The sequence below is a fragment of the Monodon monoceros genome, unplaced genomic scaffold (assembly GCF_005190385.1).
Source record: "Monodon monoceros isolate NGI ecotype Baffin Bay Population unplaced genomic scaffold, NGI_Narwhal_1 Super_Scaffold_2, whole genome shotgun sequence".
Taxonomy (NCBI): Eukaryota; Metazoa; Chordata; class Mammalia; order Artiodactyla; family Monodontidae; genus Monodon; species Monodon monoceros.
In genome coordinates this window covers 70,367,624-70,391,623 of record NW_021703776.1, presented here as the reverse complement: position 1 = coordinate 70,391,623, position 24,000 = coordinate 70,367,624, and the positions used below count along the sequence as shown (strand labels likewise).

At 35.5% G+C, this 24,000-nt stretch overlaps 1 protein-coding gene across 1 annotated transcript in view; it reads right to left on the bottom strand.

The window, feature by feature from the left end:
• Window positions 1-24,000, bottom strand: part of FOXP2 (forkhead box P2) — a 254,646-nt gene that overhangs the window by 42,314 nt on the left and 188,332 nt on the right. Inside the window, exons 5-9 of the mRNA XM_029234320.1 lie at window positions 18,850-18,987; window positions 17,465-17,722; window positions 15,823-15,991; window positions 4,036-4,249; window positions 2,150-2,254 (exon numbers count right to left, since the gene is read on the bottom strand). Coding sequence (XP_029090153.1) covers window positions 2,150-2,254; window positions 4,036-4,249; window positions 15,823-15,991; window positions 17,465-17,722; window positions 18,850-18,987 — 884 coding nt within the window. The remainder of the gene's footprint in view (window positions 1-2,149; window positions 2,255-4,035; window positions 4,250-15,822; window positions 15,992-17,464; window positions 17,723-18,849; window positions 18,988-24,000) is intronic.

Sequence of the window (24,000 nt, the reverse complement as noted above, 5' to 3'; positions counted from 1 at the left end):
TCTGTATTAGTGGTGACGCCTTCTTCGATTCACTTTCCACATAGACACTAAATCAACATTTTTTTCTGAATAACTGAAATTAATTTAATAAAACATTATTTTATTTCTCTTCAAATTTCCCACACCTTTTTAAGAAAAAGACAATACTAGTATGGAAATATGTCTAATATTTCATTTCAGTACAGTACACTGGCATTAGTTCTATCAACAGAATTTATCACAGATCTTTGACTTACAGAATCTAAGCATATCATAACAAAAATGGACTAAAAAAAAGGCCTTAAAATCTACTGTCATTTGTTCTGTCATCCCTATAAAGTTAATGGGTTGGAAAAATGGTCAGTCTTTGGAAACAAAGTTGATATTTCATTGAAAGGAAATGCTTTTTTAATTGTAACTTCTTCAGGTTTTCAAAAATACTAACTTGAATATGAAAAAGACCCATGGAGGGTAAAATGAGAGTTCATATTTATAAGCTTGTTAGTAATAAAAATATGTATACAAATTTGAGATGAATAAAAATGCTCCTTTCCATGGGCCATAAAGGAAATCATACCGAAACAAAGACATGTATTTTTTTCTTAAAGCTTTATTTTGAATGTTGTCAAAAGCAACAACTTAGAGCAATAAAATATTTGGTGACTGAGCTAGTTCTATGGCTTAAATTGCCATACTGAAGAAACAGCAGCAACAGTCCTCTAAATAACCTTAATGATAAGGAATAATATAACATATTAATAAGGACTAATATATTCAAATGAAGAAATATGAAATTAGTTCTTTAAAGAATTACATTCTTATATCCTGTCTTCATTTTAGCAAATGTTATTTTTCTTAGACAGGAAAACTTTAGCAAAGTTACTTAACATTTTAAGAGCTCTCTTTGCTTAGAACGGTCAAATCAGTTTCCTATCCAACAAAATGGTAGCTCACAACTGTTCAGGAAAATAGGAGTGCAAATTTTCATTCAAGGCCATGTAGAAAATCCGTAATAATATAGGAAACATTTTTTTCTTTTAATTGGTCAGAAATAAAAATAGTTTAAAAAAATCCTTGTGGAAGTCTTACTGTAATTCAGTTATACAGTTATTATGATGCCAAGTACTTGTGCCTTGTTGTTAAGGTGCTTTTGCTCTATACTCTGTAGTCTACCATTTGTAAACACATCTTTTTGATGTTTCTGCCAACATCCTGGCAACAAAGCAGTGCAATTTCAAATGAGCTAATTAACTTAATTGTTGATGAAGCATGAAACAGTTCATTCACCCTGTTAGCTGCTCCATGACAACATAAGAGTCTCAGCCTGTGAAGTTACTCATCTCCATAAACCTATCTGTAGCTCTCTGTTTAGATCTCTTGTATACTGAAATTGTGCGTGGAAAATGTTTCATGAAAGATGCATATTCTCATTTGAAAAAGAACCTCTTATGAATTAAAAAAAATAGATTATCACTGTATGAAGAAATTAAGGATACATAAAGTTGATTTTAAGCTAGAGAAGCCATATAATCTATCATACAAACATAGGGCCATGTAAGTTTCTTTATGATTCTCAGGGCAACAAGTAACAACACGGAGAAAATAACAACTATCTTAAAATTTTAGTTACTATTAACTTTCAGTTTTTTATTCTTGCTGTTAAATAAATACATTAAATATTATTTAAAGTAAGAAATATAAAGTCTACAATAAAAAATACACCTTTAAAATCTGTCTTTTGTTTAAATATATGTATGTGTGTATATATAATATATATTATATATATATATATATATATATATATATAATATGACTTCTCACATAATGTTACTGGAAATTTTTCTTGAAACCTTGAAATTTAAGTGAATCCAACAAACACGTCTTCCAGTTATTAATGACACTGCTATAGTAAGGCTACTTCTTTTTTCATTCATTCAAACACTTTTATTGGATGATTTGTAAAATGTTCTCATGAAAAAGTAAAGAGGAAGAGTTAACCATCTTAGCCTGACTTTGCTAATCTACTTGTTGGAACACACAGAAAACTTACAGTGTGCCTTATGATGGACCTTCGCTTTCTTCCTTCAGCTTTTCTTTTGTTCATTTACAACTATCTGCTTAAAACTCCCATACAATCCACTCCCTCCCCTAAAAAAAGTAAAAAACCTACTTTAAAAACTGTCCAAAGTCTTCACAAATGCTTTCACAGCCTGGCCATTTGCAAACTCCATGGCCGTAGAGAGTGTGAGAGGCCCCAGTCTCCTCATGTGATGAGCTGCAGCAAAAGAACATGGCATCAGATTGATCTCAAAAAGCCATAATCGTTGCAGGCTGCTAGCGCCTGTCAGGTTACGATCAGTGACAAACAGGTCAAAACAGGTCAATTCAGCTCAGAGCAGTCAGAAAAATTTAATCGTTCTATTGAATAGTTCAACTGCCAAGGCTAGATGATGTTCCAATTAGAGGAGAAATAGAGCCAAAGATGACTGTTAATAAACGATGAAAAACTAAGAGGACTGTATAATATCATATGCTAATCCTGCCATATGACCTTAACGTAACATTTACCTCTAAATAAAAATATATATATTCATATGTGGTCAAGTGAAGAAACCCTGTGTTTTTAAGAAAGTAATAGGAAAATCACCATAAGATTTTCGAAATGTTCTTTTTAGGGAAGATATGGACCTTTAGAATCATTTACATTGTTTAATATTTATGTGCGAACCACATATGTTTCTGCTAGTTACAGCTGATTTAAAAATTCTACTTTGGAACGGTATTCATTAGCTATCTCTTTCTATAATTATCCAAGACTTTTGATAAGTGAGTATTATATCAGATAGATCCTAGAGACATCAACCAACTTCTGAACTATATAATCATCAAATTACTCTCAATTAATACAACAGCGTGAAAGCATTCAAAGGCATACCATTTTATAATAATGAAAGCTAACAAGAAAAAAATTTTATGATACTTCTAGGAAGACAAAAAACATCACCAAACTATAGCATTATATCTTAAACTGTACTGTAATTATATGTACGTTTCTTTGAAAAAATATTTGCTTAGAGGAAAGGGTTTGTGGCAGCTAGGCAGGTATTCACATACATAACAGAACACTATTAATCCACTCCACTTAAATATGAATTTTACAGCTATATATCACATGAGACTAAGCCATTCTGTTAAGAAGTCCTACACTTCTGCTTCATCTTTTAAAAAGTTAGTTTTCATATTGAGCAATATTTTAGCTTCTATAGTTTATGTAAATTACATTAAAGGACCTGATTAGATAACGATATGCCTGCATAAATAGAACTAAATGGACAGAAAAGTACATGGGTGATCCTTTTACAAAGGCAGTTTTTACACAACTAAAATAAAACAGTAAGTTGAAAAATTACCTAATATAATGTACTCAGTGTTGGTAACGGAAATCAAATAATTTTTCTTTATGAGTATTGAGGCAAATTTATTCAGAAAGTTACCACCGTAATTTCATTTTTATTATATATTTATAATTCCATCATGCCACAACAATAAAAAAGGCAAACCAGATCTTCTATCTTCTGGTTTATTATACCTGTGTTTATATGTTTATGTATATCTATTCTCTGATTTGTAAGCACATGTTTGTAACATATATGAGGGGGATATATATGCATCTTTAATTATTTGAAACTGGTTAAGTTTTAAAATGGTAAAAATGTTCTCATTTCAGCAATCAGGTTAATCACAACATTTTAGCCATAAAAATATATTGACACAATAATTCTGCATGCACTTATTAATAAATAACTTTCTTCAGTAAATTCCCCACTCTATCCATTAAACTGCTGGTATCTGAACTGCTTTTTTTTCTAATGAAAATGATATAAATACAAATAATCTAAAGGTTTCTATCTATTTAATTAGTTGTTCTACACATTCTGCCCCTGTTAAGTACAAATCATTATTTTTAGTTTCACAAATGGTGAAAGTAAAGTTTGGTGATATGTAACAGAATGTATCTCCTGAGATATGTAACAGAATGTATCTCCTGAGATTTACCTGTCTCGCCTTGCATTCAGAACTGAAGACTGTCCATTCACCATGGAGTGATGGGTTATTGGTGGTGACGCTTTGGAAGCGGTGGGGGAGGTAGTCGAGGAGGAATTGTTAGTAGTGAGGTCTAGCCCTCCATGCTTAATGCCGTTGTCTTCCATACTGTGAACTCCAGTCACTTCTTTCCATAACTGCTGAATCTCAGCAGGACTTAAGCCAGCTATAAAGTGAAAGAAAGCCCCACTAATATAACAAAGTAAATTTCATATAATGAGCTTAGTATTATCACTGGATTAAGGCCAACCACAAAAGTGATGTTACCAGAATTATTAATATATGATAATAAACCACTTTATACCATCAGCACTATCGTTTCCTCTTCAATAATCAGTTATTTGTTAAAGACTACCAATTCAAGAACAGTACTAGAAATAATAGTATTGGGAATAATATCAAGGATCAGTAGAAAAAAAACACAGCAAGTTCCATTTGAAAATTAAACTATTCAACTTTTAACCTTTTAACTAACTTATTCAAGCTTTTACTTATTGCTAGTATGAAGTTTTTATCAGTGAGGAACTGAAAGAACATTTGGAAATAACACATATCAAAAGAAATGAAAAAAGAAGTAAGGTGGGAAACACAAATGTCAGGGGAAAACAGCAAACACTCAAGTCAAAAGAAAAATAGATTTGACAATTATCTAGTTATTTTGATCTTTCTCAGAATGGCCAAGGAAATAACTGAATTTCATTTTGAGGTCCTGAATAAGCCAATATTCTAACTTACATGGATCAATTAAGCAGATAATATCTAAATTTCTCCTTCATTTTATGACTGATAGAATAAATCAACTACTCATTTTAAACAAATTCCTGGCTCAGATTATGCAAATTTACCTGACTTATGATGAATGAAAATAGAAAAGCTAGGTACAATACTTTAGCTTTTCACTGTAATTTTGAAATAAGGAATTGAGAGACTGTTATTTACAGTATTTGACTTACAAAACATTACTTATATATGCCAATTTCTGTGCCTTCATATATTGTTTATATACCTTATGCTCCTTAATCCTTACTACAGTCCAATGGAGCTGACACTTTTATTGTAACCAATTTATTTACAGATAAGGAAGCAAAGAGGGAGAGGGGTTCAAAAATATATCTAAGGTCACAAAGCTTATGTGTGATAAAGCTGGGATTTCAATCCAGGCAGTCTGACTTGAATGCCTTTGCTCCTAAAATATTTTATTAAAAATATGAAAACTGCTGAATAAAGATATACAGGAGGAAATGTACTTGTAATTATAATTGCTAGTTATTGAGCATCTACTATATTCTGGCGCTTTACATTCATAATCTAAATTAACCTCACCTGACATTAGGAATCATTACATTTTATTGATGAGGGCATGGAGGCTCAGAAAGATTAAATATGTTTCCCCAGTCACTAAGCTCATAACCAGTGGACAGAATTCAAACATGATGCCCTGTGGGTCCAAAATCTATGTTTTTTATTACTGTGTTCATCTACAATATCTGATATAAGGATGAAAATGCTAATCAAACTTCCCCTGCCCCTCCCCCCCACATCAGATGCTCTAGTGATGCTGATCAGTTGAGAGCTGCGTGCGAGTGAAGTGGCTTGGAATAGGCAGGGGAGACTGGGGAAAGATAACAGAGTACGATGGTGAGGAGAGCTCTCTCACCCCTACCCCTGCAAGTGGAAAAAATCATTGATCTAGACATAGTGGTAAGTAGCCCAGAGCAACAGAAGAATTCTCACTGTTCCAAACATAACTTCTGGTCAAATTATTCGTCACAGTGGAAACCTTAAACCGCTATGCCTATCGCAATTTCAAACAGACAGTGTTACTGAAAGCTACCATTCTGGTGGTTCTGGCTCCTCAAGATTTTAAGACATGGACTGAGACTAAAGACAAGACAGGGTAACTCAGATTCCCAAAGTTATTAAAAGCTGTTTTTTCTAAAAAGAAGAGGATGGGTTAATAAAGAAAGGTATTTCTGTTACATAGGAAATAATTTCTATATAAAGATCGCTTTAATTCTAGCTTTAACCTGGGATACTGAAACTTTTCTGACCATGACTTTTTGTTACCTGGCTGCATGTGTTACGTGTCCTAACAGCAAAACTCCACAAGTAAATCCTTTTCTGTGAGAGCATCAACACATCCTCTGCATCAGAACTCTGCTGCCTCTCTGCTCCACCGTCAGCTCTTGCCTGGGCCACTGCTATAGCTTCCTGACTGTCTTCCTGTTTTCACCTTGGCTTTGGCTAATTTACTTTTCATCTATCAGCCCAAAGTTATCTCTCTCAAGGTAAATGAGGCCATGGCACTTCCCCAGCAAACCCTCCAATGGCTTTTCAGCCTCCAATGGCTTTGAACTTAGAGACAAAAAAAAACAACAAAACTTACCATGGCCCATGAGGTGCTGGCAGTTATCATTTGGTTCCGGCCTGTCTCTCTGACCTCATCCATCGCTGTCTCTCTCCGTTTCATTCTGTTATACTAGCCTTCTGCTCTTTCTCGAATGCATCAAACATTTGCTCCCTTTCGAGCTTCCCTCTGGCGGCCCTCACAGCCTAGGCCCCTCTGGTTGCAAATCTTCTCAGGAGTTCTTCCCTCCCTTCTCTCAGGTGGTTCAAGGGTCACCTCCTGTGAGAGGTCTCTGTCCACACTTACCAACCATTGCCCCTCCCCACCTGCCTTTTATCGTGCCCTTCCACCTCACCCTACTTTATTTTTCTTTAGGGCATTTATCGGCCCCTAAACTATATTATTTATTTGCTTTACAGTCTCCCTCCACCATTTTCTAAGAGCAGGGATTTCTTATTTTACTGGTAGACCCCCCCAGTGCCTAGAACAGTGCCTGGTATGTGCTCAAGAAATAGTTGTTGATTTAATTGATTAAAACGGGTTCATACAGTTCTCGAAGACATATCGGTTTGCACACGGAAGTTCTGTGACTCTTAAAGGTCACACTATTTATAACTGTTGCTCTCCTATAAGGCCAATGTCTAAAGAATTATAAATGGTGCTAGTTGATTCTAACAGGCTGAGTGGCTAATAACATTTTATATTTTGGCTAAAGACTCTTAGACGTTTTTTGAAACTATACCAGTTAAAGATGTTATTAATAATTTAGGTTTTGGATTTTATTAATAATTTAGTTAACCTAAGTATCCACTTCCCTTCTAAAAGTAGAAATCCATTATACTATTCATTTGCCTTGAAAATTAGTGGTATCACCATGATATCACAATGATAGGGTGACAAACAGTAGGCACATAAACATTTGATGAATAAATAACCTGCTTATCATCCAAATAACGATCCTTAATTAAAAGAATATTTTAAAAATATTAAATATTTATATATTTTAAATATTTAATTTTAACTATTTTAAATAAGGGACAGAGAATAAATAATGTCAAAAAGAGATTCCTGTTAGTGAAACTAGCTCCCCAAAGCATCTACATATTAGAATCACTTGGGGATCTTTTAAAATGTCCAGTGCCGTGACCATAGCCCCAACAAATCAAATCACAATTTCTAGTAGCTTTTGAAGCTCCACAGATGATTCCAATGTACAAATAATTTGGGGGGAATTTTTTTTTAAGTAAACTATTACATTGCCCATGAGACAAAGTTTTCGCATCAACTTGCTTAGCTATTTTATATGGATACAAAACTATTTATGAAAATGAAACAACTAGCCAATCCATTTTGCAGCATTTTGAAAGTTTGGGGAGTTTTTTATGTTTTGATGTTAGGCAAGAAGTAATTTACTTTTTCAGGCAGTAACTGTGTTCTATGGAACAGTACTCTCGAAATGCTGTTAGTCTAAGATATCTCAGAAGTCTGTTGTTTCCATCTTGGAGACCCGTGGTTCATGTTAGCAAGTAAAACAGTTCTGAGATATCTGTCTAGTAACAAAGAAAACTTGAGTCTCTTTCTTTAACTCAGTGTTTTGCAAATATGTTTGAAGGAAAAAAATTAACTCAACAAATTCTTTTTACAATTACACTAATTTATTTCAGTTTTAAATACCAGGTATAGGCTTAGGATTCAAGTGATCTCCAACCCAGGCCCCTTCCCTGAATTGCAGGCTGCCTATCTGGCATCTCCACATAACCCTAACAAATTCTCAATTCTTACATGTCCAAAACTAAGCTCCTGTTTATACAGCTCCTCTGACCCCAACTCATTCCTCTAGCAGGTTTCTTTGTCCGTTTTATTTAACAGATACTTATATAGTGCTTCTCATACGCCAGTTACTTTTCCAAAGGCTTCATACATAATAACTAATGTAATGCCCAAACCTCTATTATTGTTTTTATTATTACCATCACTATTTTCATTTTAGAGATGAGGACACTGAGGCACAGAAAAGCTAAGTAACTTTTGCTCAAGAGCTAATACATGGCCGAGTTCCCCCCACATTTTCAGGTGATTACTCACACAGCCCCTTCCCAGGACTCCTTCCCTGGCTACCTTGTCTACAAGTTCAACTCCTCCCATCTCCTGTGGTTGCTTAATTTTTTCCTATCCTTGCTTTTAAATTTTTCTCCTTAGCAGTTACCACTATATATTTTACTTGACTTATTTGTTGTCTGTCTTCTACAGTCTGTCTTATTACATTTTTTACACTAAAATGTAAGTTTTATGATGGCAGAGTTTGCTGTCTGTTTTCATCATGGCTTTATTCTCAGCGCCTATATGAGTGCCTGCCGTGAGTAAACACTCAATGAATATTACTTAATAGAGCTGTTCAGGGACTTCCCTGGTGGCTCAGTGGTTAAGAATCCGCCTGCCAACGCAGGAGACATGGGTCTGAGCCCTGGTCCAGGAAGATCCCACATGCGGTGGAGCAACTAAGCCCGTGCGCCACAACTACTGAGCCTGTGCTCTAGAGCCCGTGAGCCACAACTACTGAGCCCGCATGCCACAACTACTGAAGCCTGCACACCTGGAGCCCATGCTCCGCAGTGAGAAAGCCACCGCAATGAGAAGCCCGCGCACCGCAATGAGGAGTAGCCCCGGCTTGCCACAACTAGAGCAAAGCCCACACGCAGCAAGGAAGCCCCAACACAGCCATAAATAAATAAATAAATAAAAGAGCTGTTCAGTGGACCAGAACACTAGTGTAGTGGCAAGCACAATCTGGGAATCAGTGGACTAGAGTATCACAGAATAATAGTCAACTTAAAATCTTAAGTGAAGATTATTCATTTTTCCTTTAAAACATATTTCAAGGAAATATACATACAATACCACTGCTGAAAAGTTTTATAATTTCATAATTTAAAAATTCCTTGCCCACAAAAAATTGAGAAACCCTATTCTACTTTTGTATGGTGACTTGGGCTTCATTCACTGCCAGGAATACAAATAAGCATTAAAAAGTTTCTTTTTCCAGGGCTTCCCTGGTGGCGCAGTGGTTGAGAGTCCGCCTGCCGATGCAGAGGACACGGGTTCGTGCCCCGGTCTGGGAAGATCCCACATGCTGCGGAGCGGCTGGGCCTGTGAGCCATGGCCGCTGAGCCTGCGTGTCCAGAGCCTGTGCTCCGCAACGGGAGAGGCCACAACAGTGAGAAGCCCACGGTACCGCAAAAAAAAAAAAAAAAGTTTCTTTTTCCAGGAGTTGAGAGAATAAAAAGAAGAATTCCTAATCGCATATAATATGACAGATAAAGCAATTAAATAACAATTCTTTATTTCTAGAGTTAGAGTTTGCAGAGTACTGGGTGCCAAGCACTGTGCTAAGAATTAATGAGAATTTTATCGTTCATATCTAGATTATACATTCTTGGGGCATACAAGGGGTAAAAGTTTCATGTATTGGTAAAAATTACATGAGCATCTTTTTCACACTCAGAAATAAACGATTCTTTCCACGTCCTTTTATTTTTTACATCCAGTAATTACTTTTTAATATTAAATAAATAATTTTAATATAGTATGATATAAAGTCAGTCTACTGTGAATTTTTAATTAATTTATTTTCTAGGGTTATTTACAATTAAAAGTGATAAAAGTGAATTTTGGTAAAAGTATTTGTATTATTCACATATTTTATTGAATGATTTGATATTCAATACTTGAAATTATTGAAATATTATCATTAATTTTCACTTTTCACCTTAAATTTTACATTTTGAAAAACTAGTATACATGCATGGCCAAAATAATTGAACCACAGAGAAGGGTATGCATTGTAAAATTAAATTTCCCTACCAGCCCTGTCCTCTGGGTCCCCAGTACCTCTCCAGTGGCAACCATTATTCCAGTTTCTGAGCTACCTTCAGAAAGCCAAGTGTTCATTTATAATTTGCCAAACCTAACATCTTATTGATCTGTATTTGACTAGGGGCTTACTATAACCTGTACGTAAAATGCCCATCTTTAAAATGTACTTTCAATGACAGGTGTACCTAATACACATTTCGTCCAAATGCTGAATTACAAGAAGTAAAAATAGCTATTTGGCTGAAACTGAGACCAAAGGCAAATATCTCCACCAAGGAAAGAATTTCTGGGATACAGGAATATATCTGATATAAAAAAATTCCTGCTATGATTTTACTATGAAAATTTTTACAGGCTACATTTTTACAGTTTGATATTCTATTACAAAAACAATGATTTCTTATTTTTCTTGATCATGACATTTTAATGTGGCAAAGTTGATGTTTTCCTTTTAAGTCTTCCCTCAACACATAAAGAATTGACAAATAGAACTTTTTTTTTAAGACAGATGGCCTAAATGGCATTAAACCATTTTAATATACGCATGTTAGTATACTAAACAATTCTACAACAATTAGAATTATGATATAATTTAATCTCCCTCTTCTTATCTCATTTAAATTTTCTCAACAACTAACTCAACATATATTTAATATCTCCCTATGTATTTATTTATCCCTAAGTTAGTTTTTATGCGTAACAGCATTCACAAGTAATTTTGCAAAGTTTTATTCCGACTATAATAAATGTACCTTCAAACTTCAGCTCATTGATGTTGTTTTCAGCATGTAAAACCCCAAAGGAGATTTTCCTAAATTACAAATAGAAGATTTACTGGTATTTGAAAGGGAATACTAAAATGGTAACAATAATTCTGCATGACGTACATTGTTCTTAGTGCTGGTGCTGTTACCCTGATTAGATATATGTTCTATGTAAGCCCATGATCACAGATTAAGCAAAAAAATCAAGGATGCCTGAGTGGTGCTGAAGTAGCCATTTGGCTATTTAGATTTCCATAAGCAAAGCGTGAAGTCCAAGCCAAAGAGCTGACTTTGGCTGAATACTGATGCCAAAGAAAAACTTCAGCACAGTCCTAACTCAGCATGAAGGACATTATTATATTTTATTTAAAAAGATACCATTTTCTTTATTGTTCAACAGATTCCAAGCTCATCTAGTTCTACAAGGTGTTAGTTTAAAACAGGACTGGCTGGTTATCTAGCATTCCCTGTTTGGTCTTTCAGATTGGTAATGAAAATGGTTGTTTTAGATAGCTTCTACAAATTCAAAAATATTTTAAAAGTTGTAATTAAACATATATACACATATACAAATATATATGTGTGTGTGTGTGTATATATATATCCCTATAATAATACTAAACCTATGAATATATTGTGTATTGGGATACACTGACTTCTATCTTATATCAAAAACATATCAAAGTTTAAAGTGCATGTCACAATAATTTCCTATTTTTTAACCTGTAGACAGTGGTACTGAGTCACGAAAATATGTCACTAATTAATTACTAGTTGATATTTAAAGTACACATTGTACCAAATAGCTTTATAATCAGTATTTTATTCAAGATTGATTTACAAATCCATCCTTATTTGACTTCTGTATACCTACAGTCACTCTATATACATACTTAGAGATCGTAATTTAATTGCCTATTTCACATTAAAATCCAATATTATAGTAATGTTCATGATGACTTGAAATGCTCAATATTTAAAATGCCTTACTTTAAAATGATAAAATACATTACATCATTTTGCAATATAGAGAAAAATGTCTGTAAATCTCCTTATCAAAATTATAATTTTGTTACATCTATCTGATTCTCATGTACATATTTTTATACAGTTGAAAGAAATTGTAACTTTAAAAGTAGTCTGAGCAAGCTGTGTTAAATCATGGGGTAAGTGTTGCAAATATGGCATATTTTTAAAGATACAGTGAGAATATCATCACTGAGTGTTAAGCCTGCTTGGTTTTCACATGGCTATTATTTGTGGCTAATCAGCCAACCAAAAACCTGAGGCAAAGTGAACTGAAAATTGATAAAAAAAAATATTAATTGTCCAAAATAGCCAGTAACTGAGGCAGAAATGATTCAGTGCTTACATTATCTAACAATTATTTCTTCACTTTCTCCCACTCTGAGATTCCAGAAGAGTACTATGAACTTATGTTCCTTTACTGTAACTGGTTTATGACATATTCCGCCTGTGTTTGGCTGATGGGACTCTCCACAATGGCACTTTTCACACATTCATCTAAACAGCTGAAAACACAATGATGACTTCCATCTTTTTTGTTTGGACCTAGAGATTATCATACTAAGTGAAGTAAGCCAGACAGAGAAAGACAAGTATACGATATCACTTATATGTGGAATCTAAAAATAAAAAATGATACAAATGAACTTCCATACAAAACAGAAATAAACCCACAGACACAGAAAGCAAATTTATTGTTACCAAAGGGGAAAAGTGGTGGGTAGGGATAAACTAGGAGTTTGGGATTAACATATACGCACTACTACACATAAAATAGATAGCCAGCAAGGACCTACTGTATAGCACAGCGAACTATACTCAATATTTTGTAATAACCTGTAAGGGAAAAGAATCTAAAAAAGAATATATATATATATATATATATATATATATATACCTGAATCACTTTGCTGTACACCTGAAACTAACACAACATTGTAAATCAACTACACTTCAATTAAAAATGTTTCTTAAAAAATACACTTTCTGCTCAAACCCAGATATGTTTTCAGATTTACTTCCTTTCCCTCAATGTTCTCCATTCTGTGAGTTTTACTTCTCATATATCTTACAGAGAATACAAATAGAAGAAAGTAAGTGGTGATCATTTTGTTGGGTAGAGAAATAGCGAATCACTACGTTGTGCAGATCAGGAACTAACCCAGTGTTGCAGGTCAATCATTTCATGATGTATGTAAGTCAAATCATTATGCTGCACACCTTAAAGTTATACAGTGCTGTATGTAAACTATATCTCAATAAAACTGGAAGGAAAAAAACAAATAGAAGAAAAAACAGGAAGATAATTCTATCAAAAGAAAGCTCAGAAATTAGAGAAAGTTTTCATTTGAACACTATTAGAATGGTTATATCATAATGAATATTCTTGTTCACAAGATATTTCTATGCTTGTTTTGGAAGAATGCAGTTTAACACATATATTTCAGATAATTACATCTTGTTTCTACGAACATCTATTTTAAACATTCTTGAAATGTTTGTTTGAATGGTTTTACTCAAATAAAATTATATTTCCCTATTGAGGAGAGAAAAAAACCCAGATCCCAACTATAGACTTTATTTAAATTTTACTAAGAAAATCAATGACATAAATTTATTGCCTCTGTTTTAGTACAGTTTCTATGAAAGAAATCTATATTTACGTTGAACTAATTTATAAACACTTCTAGTTTTTAAACCTTATTTCTTTCTTTGTCCTCAAGTTGTATTTATTTTTCAAAAAAAACAATTATTTGTGAATAGAACATTCACTGCTGTGGTGACACTACGGTTTATGACAATTCTCTTCGGAATGACACAGAAAAGTAGGTTTATTGCCTTGTTTTTCTTTCACTATTTTTTTTTTTTTTTTTTTTGCGGTATGCGGGCCTCTCACTGTTGTGGCCTCTCCTGTTGCGGAGCACAGGCTCCCCACGCACAGGTTCAGCGGCCGTGGCTCATGGGCCCAGCCACTCGGCGGCATGTGGGATCTTCCCGGACCGGGGCACGAACCCGCGTCCCCTGCATCGGCAGGCGTACTCTCAACCACTGCGCCACCAGGGAAGCCCCTTCTTTCACTATTTAAACTTTATCTTTCTTGATTTCCTAGGAGTGATTCAGTCAGGTGAATCAGAGGATCTGAAGTCAAATGAAAGAGGAATTCTGGGAAAAATAAGCCATGGAGACAGTAATTTGATAAATAAAGAGAAAAACATTTACCACAATATTTATAATTTAATGTGCCCCAAATAATAATTATGTGTATTTAAAAGACTCTTTTATTAGCCTAATTATAATTTTTGTATATTTAATTGTTCTTGATTTTCTTCAGTGTATCCTATAGAGTCAGAAAAATGCACAGCAAGTACTAGTGCAATGTGAGCCCCTCTGGAACAAATATAAGTGACTTGAATGAAAGTTCACTTGGATTAAAGTTGTTCCAACAAAATCCAAATGGAAATTAGAATATGCTTTTAGGATGTTTATGGATACATGGCTTTTACCTGTATTGAGAATTTTAGCACACGAAGAATGATTCTGTTTACCATTCTATTTCATTTTTTTTTTTTACTTAGAACTCTTTCCATTTCCCAAAAGTTGACTCAAATAATGAATATATACAATTGTATATTTGTATGGTATTGTATTATTGAATTATCAAAGTACATCCGAAGTTTTCTTATCAGAAAAACAAGAATACAATTGCCAGGTTTTTAAAGCTGTAATTCACAATACAGTACATGTATACGCAGTATCCTTTTAGAGAAAGGAGGATCAATATGGTCCCAGGATGCATGATGAGGTCCCCCAAAGCAAAACTGGGACTATTCTCTGTAGAAATACATAAAGCCTTCCTTTTATATATAGCGTGAAGATTAGGAGCGTCTATCTTTTTCTTATCAGTTGTCCACCAAAACTCCTATCAGCTCACTTATGTTAAATGGAGTGTTGTTAGCCTTCCCACTAATCCTATTCCCTGCAGATCTTCAGTGTGTATTCAATAGCTTGAATTCAATAGCTTGAATTGTGTTGCCCTTATACATTTTCTTCCATAAGACTAATAAATACACATTTAATATCTAACAAAGCACTTGAAAGCGGTTTACTGCACACTTAAAAAGCAATGTGGAGTAAAACTTCTGAGTCTCAAGAAAAAGGGGCATGCAACCATGTTAACAGTCATTTCTTTTTTTAATTTTTATTTTATATCGGAGTATAGTTGAATTACAATGAGTGTTAGTTTCAGGTGTACAGCAAAGTGATTCAGTTATACATATACATGTATCTATTCTTTTTCAGATTCTTTTCCCATACAGGTTATTACAGAATACTGAGTAGAGTTCCCTATGCTATATAGCAGGTCCTTTTTGGTTATCTATTCTATACATAGTAGAATGTATAAGTTAATCCCAAACTCCAAACTTCTACTAACTTTGGGTTTTGTTTGTTCTTCTTTGTCTAGTTGCTTCAGTTGTAAGGTTAGGTTGTTTGAGATGTTTCTTGCTTCCTGAGGTAGGACTGTATTGCTATAAACTTCCCTCTTAGAACTGCTTTTGCTGCGTCCCAAAGGTTTTGGATCGTCGTGTTTTCATTTTCATAACAATCATGCTTTAATAATAAACATAAAGGTTATAAAAATGCAAGTTCTCAAGGTGTAAGGTAGACAGGCCACACAGTGGCAGCAAGTGCAAGCTGAGAAATGGAACGTGCGCGGCGGTTTGTATGTACCTTGAGGCAGCGACTGGACTGGAAGGGCCGCCTGGCCAGGTGGGATGGAGATGAGTCCCTGACGCTGAAGGCTGAGCAGATGCTGCTGCTGCTGGAGTTGCTGCATCTGGAGGAGCTGCTGCTGGAAGACAAGCTGCTGGGCCGCCAACTGCTGCTGCTGCTGCTGCTGGTGTCAGAAAACCCAACCCAGTGAGCGAACGGACGGCAGAGACCAGGGTCTGTGCAAACAGCCCTCCTACAGCGAGACGTAAGCTTCTTTCATCGCCCCGGTACATTTGTGAATGGTCATCCCATTGTCAAAGCTCAAGGGCAGAATGTGAGCAAGCTCTAGATTTTCAGTTGCTTTTCTTTCAAATATTAACACAGCAACAGAGAACCAAGGAACTTGCACTGAAAGGGGATGGAACAAGGTCTAGAGAAAGTGTGTCACGAAAGTTCAGACTTCTTAAAAATAGGCTCATTGCAGATGAAATTTACTTAGACTCAAAGAATGACACTTTACGGAAACAGTCAACCTCAACAACACTTTTGTTTTTTTTCCAACTGAATAAGTTTGATCTGCAGAAGTCCATGACCGTGGTCTCTAGTGATCTATTAGTAAACTGGGATGTAGCCTTCATAGGACAGGCCTGTTAGCTCTCTCTCTTCCTCTTCTCTCTTATTGGAATATATGAAAGGTAGAATTATGTTCGAGGCCAAAAAAAGTGCCCTTTACTGGAAGGAAAAGTGTAAGTTCCCATTTTGTGAGGCATTACAAGACAAAGCTGACTTCTTTTGGACTCGGGAGGGTATGAGAAGGCAGTCACACTTCAGAGAAAGACAAGCTGCTGTGAAAGACCTTTCCTTTTTAGTTTGGGGAAAAGAGAAACTTCTGATGCGCTCACTGGAAAACAGACTGCATAACGGAGCAAGTCATGTGGATTGCCCAAAGCCTCCGGAGAAATAAGGGAGCAATTTCTATTCTGTAGTTGATGGCTGTCTGAAATTCTATTCACAAATCCAAACAGAAACAAAGCCTCAGGGGGTCAAAACTGTTTCCTGTACGTTTGCATAATGGGCAGCTTGAAGACAACGGCTCTGTTACCTGCTGATCAATTTAACTACTTCAACTGTTTTGTTTGTATTATGTTTATATCTGATGCAGTTTGCTGACAAGCGCAAGCTAGGCCTGAGAAGCCAGCTTGTCAGTTTGATTTATGAGCATATCAAACTGGAACTTTCTACTCGCCACTCCAAACCTACAGTAGCAGTTCATTAATCAGGGGCCTGTGACTTTGAAATCTGGGCTCAACCACTTTCTCCCTGGCTTCCCCTCCCCCCCCACCCAACTCCCAACCACAGGCTCAATTTGCATGCCTGTTCTCTGAGCTGCACCACTGAGAAAGATAAGGTTCCCTCACCAACTTCGGTTCTCGGGTGGATACGAGATAATCAGTACTTTGTCCACCACACAGCTTGCTCTTTGTACACTGTGATTCATTAGTGAACAGGAGACGACAGCAGCATTGGATCGTAACTCTCAAGTCCCACGCTGCAGAAAAAGTAGAGCAGGAGAGCTCTCCTGTTACTGTTATGAAGCTCAGTACAAATGTAGCATAATGCATCTTGGACAGCAAGAGCCTGGTGATAGGAGGGTCTAACACTGCCCTGGCCTCCGAGGGCCCCTCCCAGCCTCGCCCTCCTCTGCGTGGGTGAGCCGGCCAGATCCTACCTCTTTCGCTTGCTTTCCGGGATGCTGTTGCTGCTGCTGTTGTTGCTGCTGCTGTTGCTGCTGCTGCTGTTGCTGCTGCTGCTGCTGTTGCTGCTGCTGCTGTTGCTGCTGCTGCTGCTGTTGCTGCTGCTGCAAAAGCTGAAGATGTAACTGCTCTTGCTGTTTCTTGTAAAACTCTTGTAGTTGTTGCTGAATAAACCATTTTGACTTTAATAAATAAAGGCAAAAGTTGCATGTATTATAAACCTCCTAAACTCCTCTAGACTGGTACAGGGTAGAGTCTCCATTAAGATTCGTCTCACAAGAACAACAACAGATATGCATTGGATTCCGGGAGACAGATCTACACATACATGGTTTTTTGCCAAGGCAGCTCTGAAACTTTCCAATCCAGACTCCAAAGTATCCTAAACGAAAGGGTATAGAAGATCTGTATTCTAAATGGCTAGAGCCAAATGAATACCCTCGATGGTTATATCTGCAGCGTTAATAGAACATAAAAATAGGGTCTACTCTACCATTTATAAGAACCAGCTATAGAGTTACATAAAATTAGAGTGACCAGTTCTTACTGGGAAAAAAATTGTAATCCATCGGATGGACAGGAGAACGTCAGACTTAGAAATATAAGTAACTGGCCTGTGGTCATCATCACAGAACATAGCAAGTCGTTAAATCTATAAGAATTTAGGTAAAGCACATTATTTTCTGTATGAGAAGTAAGTCTATAACATAAAGCCCACTTTATATAAACTCAAAGCTCTAATGATGTACATATTAGGAACATTAGTTTTGCTATTGAAAAAAGATTAACTTCATGAATTGGTGGCTCAGCTGTTCAACTTTGTTCTAGTTAGTAGCTACTTCTATTCCTAAAATCTGAATTTATTGTGGAAAGGAAAGTTTGGGACATTACTTTCCCTACTGTAACAAAATAGCCAGTTCCAATTTCATACTTATGTGAACTAAAAGGAGGGTTGAAGGGTTAGAAGTTTCAAAAGCAACAATTATCTGTAAGTCTCTTTGCACTTTTGTTGGTAAGGCTCTAAATCCAAAGCACCTAAGTATTTGAATATTTAAATATTGCTTTATCTCATGTTGAAATGGTACCTATTTCTTACTCTTACTCTAGACGTTAATGAATTTAAAAAGACTAAGGGATCTAAATTTTACTACTCGGTTCTGCAATTAACATGCTACCTTTATGTTCTAGCATGCTGACAGGTTGTCCTTTCCAGTGGAGAAGGAATTGTCATATATGCCCATGGCACTGTCAACACGGGTGCTAGCACTCCAAAGCAGGTAATCCACATTACCTGCTGCAGCATGACTGCCTGCTGCTGCTGGAGAAGGGCTTGGAGTTGCTGAGGAGACAGGACTTGCTGCTGAAGGATCTGCTGCATTTGCTGAGGGGTGATCACCTGGGGAGTCATCATGGCCACCGACACAGGCACCTTGACAGAGACAGAAGGAGAAAGAGTGGACGTTACCAAACGTCTGTTAACCTACTTCATAGCTATATGGCATCCCTACCAAAATCTTTAGTAGTGATGACCAATCATTTTTATAGAATAACTGTTATATTTTTTAACTATTTAATAATGATATTTTAGGTACCACAGTATTTAGACACTGGCTTTCCAGAGGCATCAGATGTCATCAGATTCCACCTTTACGTTCCACACCTCTTACGTATTATGCTAAGATGTGCTGCTTTGACTAGCATAATTAGAAATAAACAACTACATGTCAGTTTTCTCAATACTTCATAATTGATAATCTCATCAATGTCACAGTGCTACAAACGAAAGCCTTTTGAAATGATTTACAGGTATGATTAAGATAGATATGATAAAGATTAAACGACTGGAAAAATACACATTTAAATATCTGTCATCAAAGTTAGTAAAAAGAATGTATGTGCAGTGTACTTATTCATAAAATATAACCTGTCTTCAAATTTTAATATAATATATATAAAATATACACAGCACTAGAAAAATACACACAGTAATACATATTACTACATGAGTACTCGCAGTAACTCATATAGGATATTTATTTATTTACTTACATATCCCCAGAAAATAGCTACATAGATAGGTCCTCTCCAAGAAGGGATCATAAGCCTCGTATTCTAGCTTCTCCTTTAAACGTTTTCTTATTTCAAGCTAACTAAACGTATACTGGGAAGTCCAGAAATCTAAAGATTACTCAAAGGTTATTCATTACACTGAAAAATAAAGTATTTTGCTCAAAATGTCCTTTCTACCATTTTCTTCTCCTTCAAAGTTGTAAAAATTAAAGAGTCGAAAAGAAAAGGAAATAAGGGGGGAGAGAAAGAAGCAGAAGAGAAAGATGAAGCAAGGAAAATACAAAGTAAGGAAAAGCCAGGGAGAAAGTCTGAGAGAAAGAGAGAAAGGCTGTGGAGAGACAGGAAAAGGTTGGCAAGAGAGGCGAACAGGAAGTCCTCCTGCACGGAAGCCTGACGTATCTATCTGCTCGGTTGGGCGGCAGTCACACTCTTTGAAGGCACTGCTTGTACTAACCAGCAAGTAATCAGACAACTTGTCAACTTGCCAAGTTTGCAACCTTTGAAAGCAATCGTTTTCTTTCCTAGAGAAAACAATTCACATTTACTGTAAATAAAAGCAAGTATTTATATAAACACCACTTTTGAACAAATTCTTGGGACAACATGTGTCTTTGAAAACAGAAAAAGATTAACAGACATGGTTCACAATTCATCCTCAGAGTCATTTTTAACACAGTTCAAACTTTTCGAGTCTGGCACTTTATATCATAAACAAAGGAGAAATTAATAATGAAAACAAAGTTAGGGGCTTCCCTGGTGGCGCAGTGGTTAAGAATCTGCCTGCCAATGCAGGGGACACGGGTTCGAGCCCTAGTCCGGGAAGATCCCACATGCCACAGAGCAACTAAGCCTGTGCGCCACAACTACTGAGCCTGTGTTCTAGAGCCTGTGAGCCACAACTACTGAGCCTGCATGCCACAACTACTGAAGCCCACACACCTAGAGCCTGGGCTCTGCAGCAAGAGAAGCCACCACGATGAGATGCCCACACACCCCAATGAAGAGCAGCCCCCACTCGCCGCAGCTAGAGAAAGCCTGCGTGCAGCAACGAAGACCCAATGCAGCCAAAAAAAATAAATAAATAAAGTTAGAAGAAAAAAATAAAGGAAGTTCAGGATGGATTAATTCCTCTCCCTCAAAAAAACCACTTCATATTTCATACTAAAGAAAGAGTATTTTCTATCCCTTGCTCTCTGGAAATATGGATTAATTAGATGTAATTTTGTAACATGAGGGGAAAATATCACAGAATAACAGAAAGTAATTCAAAAGTGCTTTTCAAAAATATTTCTGGATTTTTTTAGAACATACTTTCATACCTATAGATTACTGTACTTGAAAGTATCATAATAAAAGGCATTCTGAAATGTATGCTGTAAAATTAATTGATCCAGTGGGTTGCCCATGTGTTTAGTTGTTTAAATATTTAATAGTCAGTTTACTTAATTGTTCTTTGATAAACAAAAAGAATGGTTAGAATAAGCAGTTTGGAAAAAAAATTATCTATCTACAAAAATGCCTTTCCTTCCAGGAATAATTTACCTCATACTGTCTCCAAATAACAAGGAATGAAACTGAAATGAAGGAACAGAGAAAGACAAACAGGTTAAACTTTAAAAAGGCTGCCAATCCAGATAAATAGATAGGTAAGTGGGTAGCTAGGTTATATATATGTAGATAGCTATACACATGCATATAGGTAGATATCTTCTATAAAGTCTATCATGTGATGAGAAACTTGTCACACCTCTCTCATCTAACAGCCCCTTACCACTTTTTAGCATATGGAGTATTTTCACTTAATTAACTCTATCTACAAGTAAAGGTACTTTATGCGTAACTGATAACAAAGGTACTTTATAAGAAAAGTAATATGAATGGAGGCATGCAATTATTTTTGTAAACTGCAAGTTTACAATCAGAATTCTTCTTATACAAATTATATTACCCTATATATAGCTTGCTGGTAGCATGACTGATTTGATGTACAAGCAAGTTTAAGCAAGTTTTCTACCTTTGCATTCTTTAGAGTTCATTAGCCCTTTCACCATGGTTAAATTAATTATGTTTTATTCTTGAAATGGTTTGTGAGTGTCTTCCTTACATTTAAAAGTTTATGACATAAAAATAACCATTATGTCACTGTCATCCTAAAATCATATGTATCACACTTATGTGATATTCTGCAAATTTTAAGCAGATTCTGGCCTACCTTCTAGGAAACTGCCATCTAACACAAACAATATATAGACATAAGGATATGTAGAAAAAGAAATCAACTAATTGAACGCTCTACTTCCATAAGATATGTACAAAACACAAACTAAAATTAATTATATATATAGGAAAGCACAAGTACACTTCTGAGGGATTTCTAACATTACAAATAAGCCAATACTATCACCTACAAATCTACGTACATGAGCTCATCCAAAATGAAACACTTGAGGCTACTAAAAATTTAAAATATTTTATTAAATAGAAAATTAGTTTTTCCTACAACAAATGTCAATTACATGTTCTATGTAGACTGCTCCACTGGCCTTGTTTAGAACATGCAGAATTTCTCCATTTTTAAGTGAATCATTTTAAGTGACAGGTTTCCTTCATTCCTCCTTTATCACTTTTGTTACTGTCCCATTACCTTTCTTTGCCACTGCAAGCTACTTTAGGAATTCATTGACAAAGACGAATAGAGATTAACTGAGTACATAAATTATTTTTGAAGATTATACTACTTTATCAAAATGTAAACAGGCAAAACCAGCATCAGATTTGAAAGTCTATGGATAACTTTCTAAAATATATATACCTTCACAAGTTAGGTGTTAAGCTTGAGGAAATATTTTCCTCTAAATATATACTTTTAATCATGCAAATATTCTAATGAGGGACCACGATTTAGATGTGTGATAGAGGAGGGGAGGGAGAACTTATCTTAGATGTTTTCTGGTGAGAGGGCAATTAAACATCTTGTTGGGTCTAAGAAAACATAATACATTATGCAGCTACCAAATGAAATCAAAAGGAATGGCTGGTTTAAAATGGGTGTCCCAGTGAAAACTGCAGTCTGTCAATTAAACTCTTCAAGAGTGAAGAAAAGAAACGCAGTAAACTTTGGTTGGGAGATTTTTCCTTTTTTCTCTCTTGATATTTACTATCCTGACAGAACTAAAATTCCCCACAGTGATGCACCAAATAAGGCTTTCATTTACCCTTATTTATCTTCTCATTAGCTGAATTAAGCACCAACTTGATATGTAGCTCTGTGCACCAAGAAATATTGGGTAAACAGACATAAAGACAGGTTTATATATTCTGAGATGAGAGAGGAAAAATTATGAAACTTGAAATGACTCAAAATGGCAAAAGTCGAAAGCATTTAGATATTATCCTAAAATAAGTCACTGATGACTTCAGATTTTTTCAGAAATAAATTATGCATTTACATTAAACTTCTAAGTGTACCTCGTTGAAAGGGTCAAAAAGTTATTAAGAGACAATGCAAAGATCATGCCTCCCTTCAAATGAATCTCAAGAGTTAGTGTAAGACTTATGAAAATGGATCAAACTTTTAATTTGCCATAATAAGCAAATCGTCTTTCTAAAATCTAGTTCAGCTGGAGCATTTCTGAATGTGTTGGGTTTGCATATTAAGCATGTCACTTAATTAAACATCCCGGTTATGTGTGGGTGATCGGAAAGGTGCTTAGCATAGTGTTAGTCCAATTCTTACTTCACTAAGTGTGAATTGGAAAAAACAGCCACAACCTGTGGATGAGATTTACAGTGGAGGACACTATTTCCTTGTTAACATGGTCTGCCAAATACTGGTTCATAGATCCCTTTATTTTTCACTTAAAATTTGAAGATAAAAAGAAGTCCTGATCTCCAGGCCCTGGTACTTAAAAAAAAAAAAAAAAAAAAAAAAAAAGCTCTATTAGGATTAACTACTTGTATAAAAATGCAAAATTGGTTTTCATATTATAGTATCTGCTCCTATTTTAACAGACTATTGATAGGAAATATGTGACTGTACATTCTTTGATAAATTTTTTTCTGTTCACTTCTTCCATCTCTATACTATCTATAACTATAGTTTATTTTAACATAAGAAACTATGGTATTGCATTGCCAGCCTTGGTCCAAATTCAAGCCCTGGTTACATGTATAATGTGTATCATAATAATAGCCTTTCAAAAGCTTCCTGGTTTTATGGTATCAAAAAGAACTGACAATGAATTGAGTGGTATTTGTAAGCTTTTCATCAAGTACTGAACAGGAGTATTTAAAGAGATCTGGGATGGACAGTGCATATTGCTATTTAATGCAATCTTTTAGCAGCTGAGAAATAGTGTGACAGGAACAACAG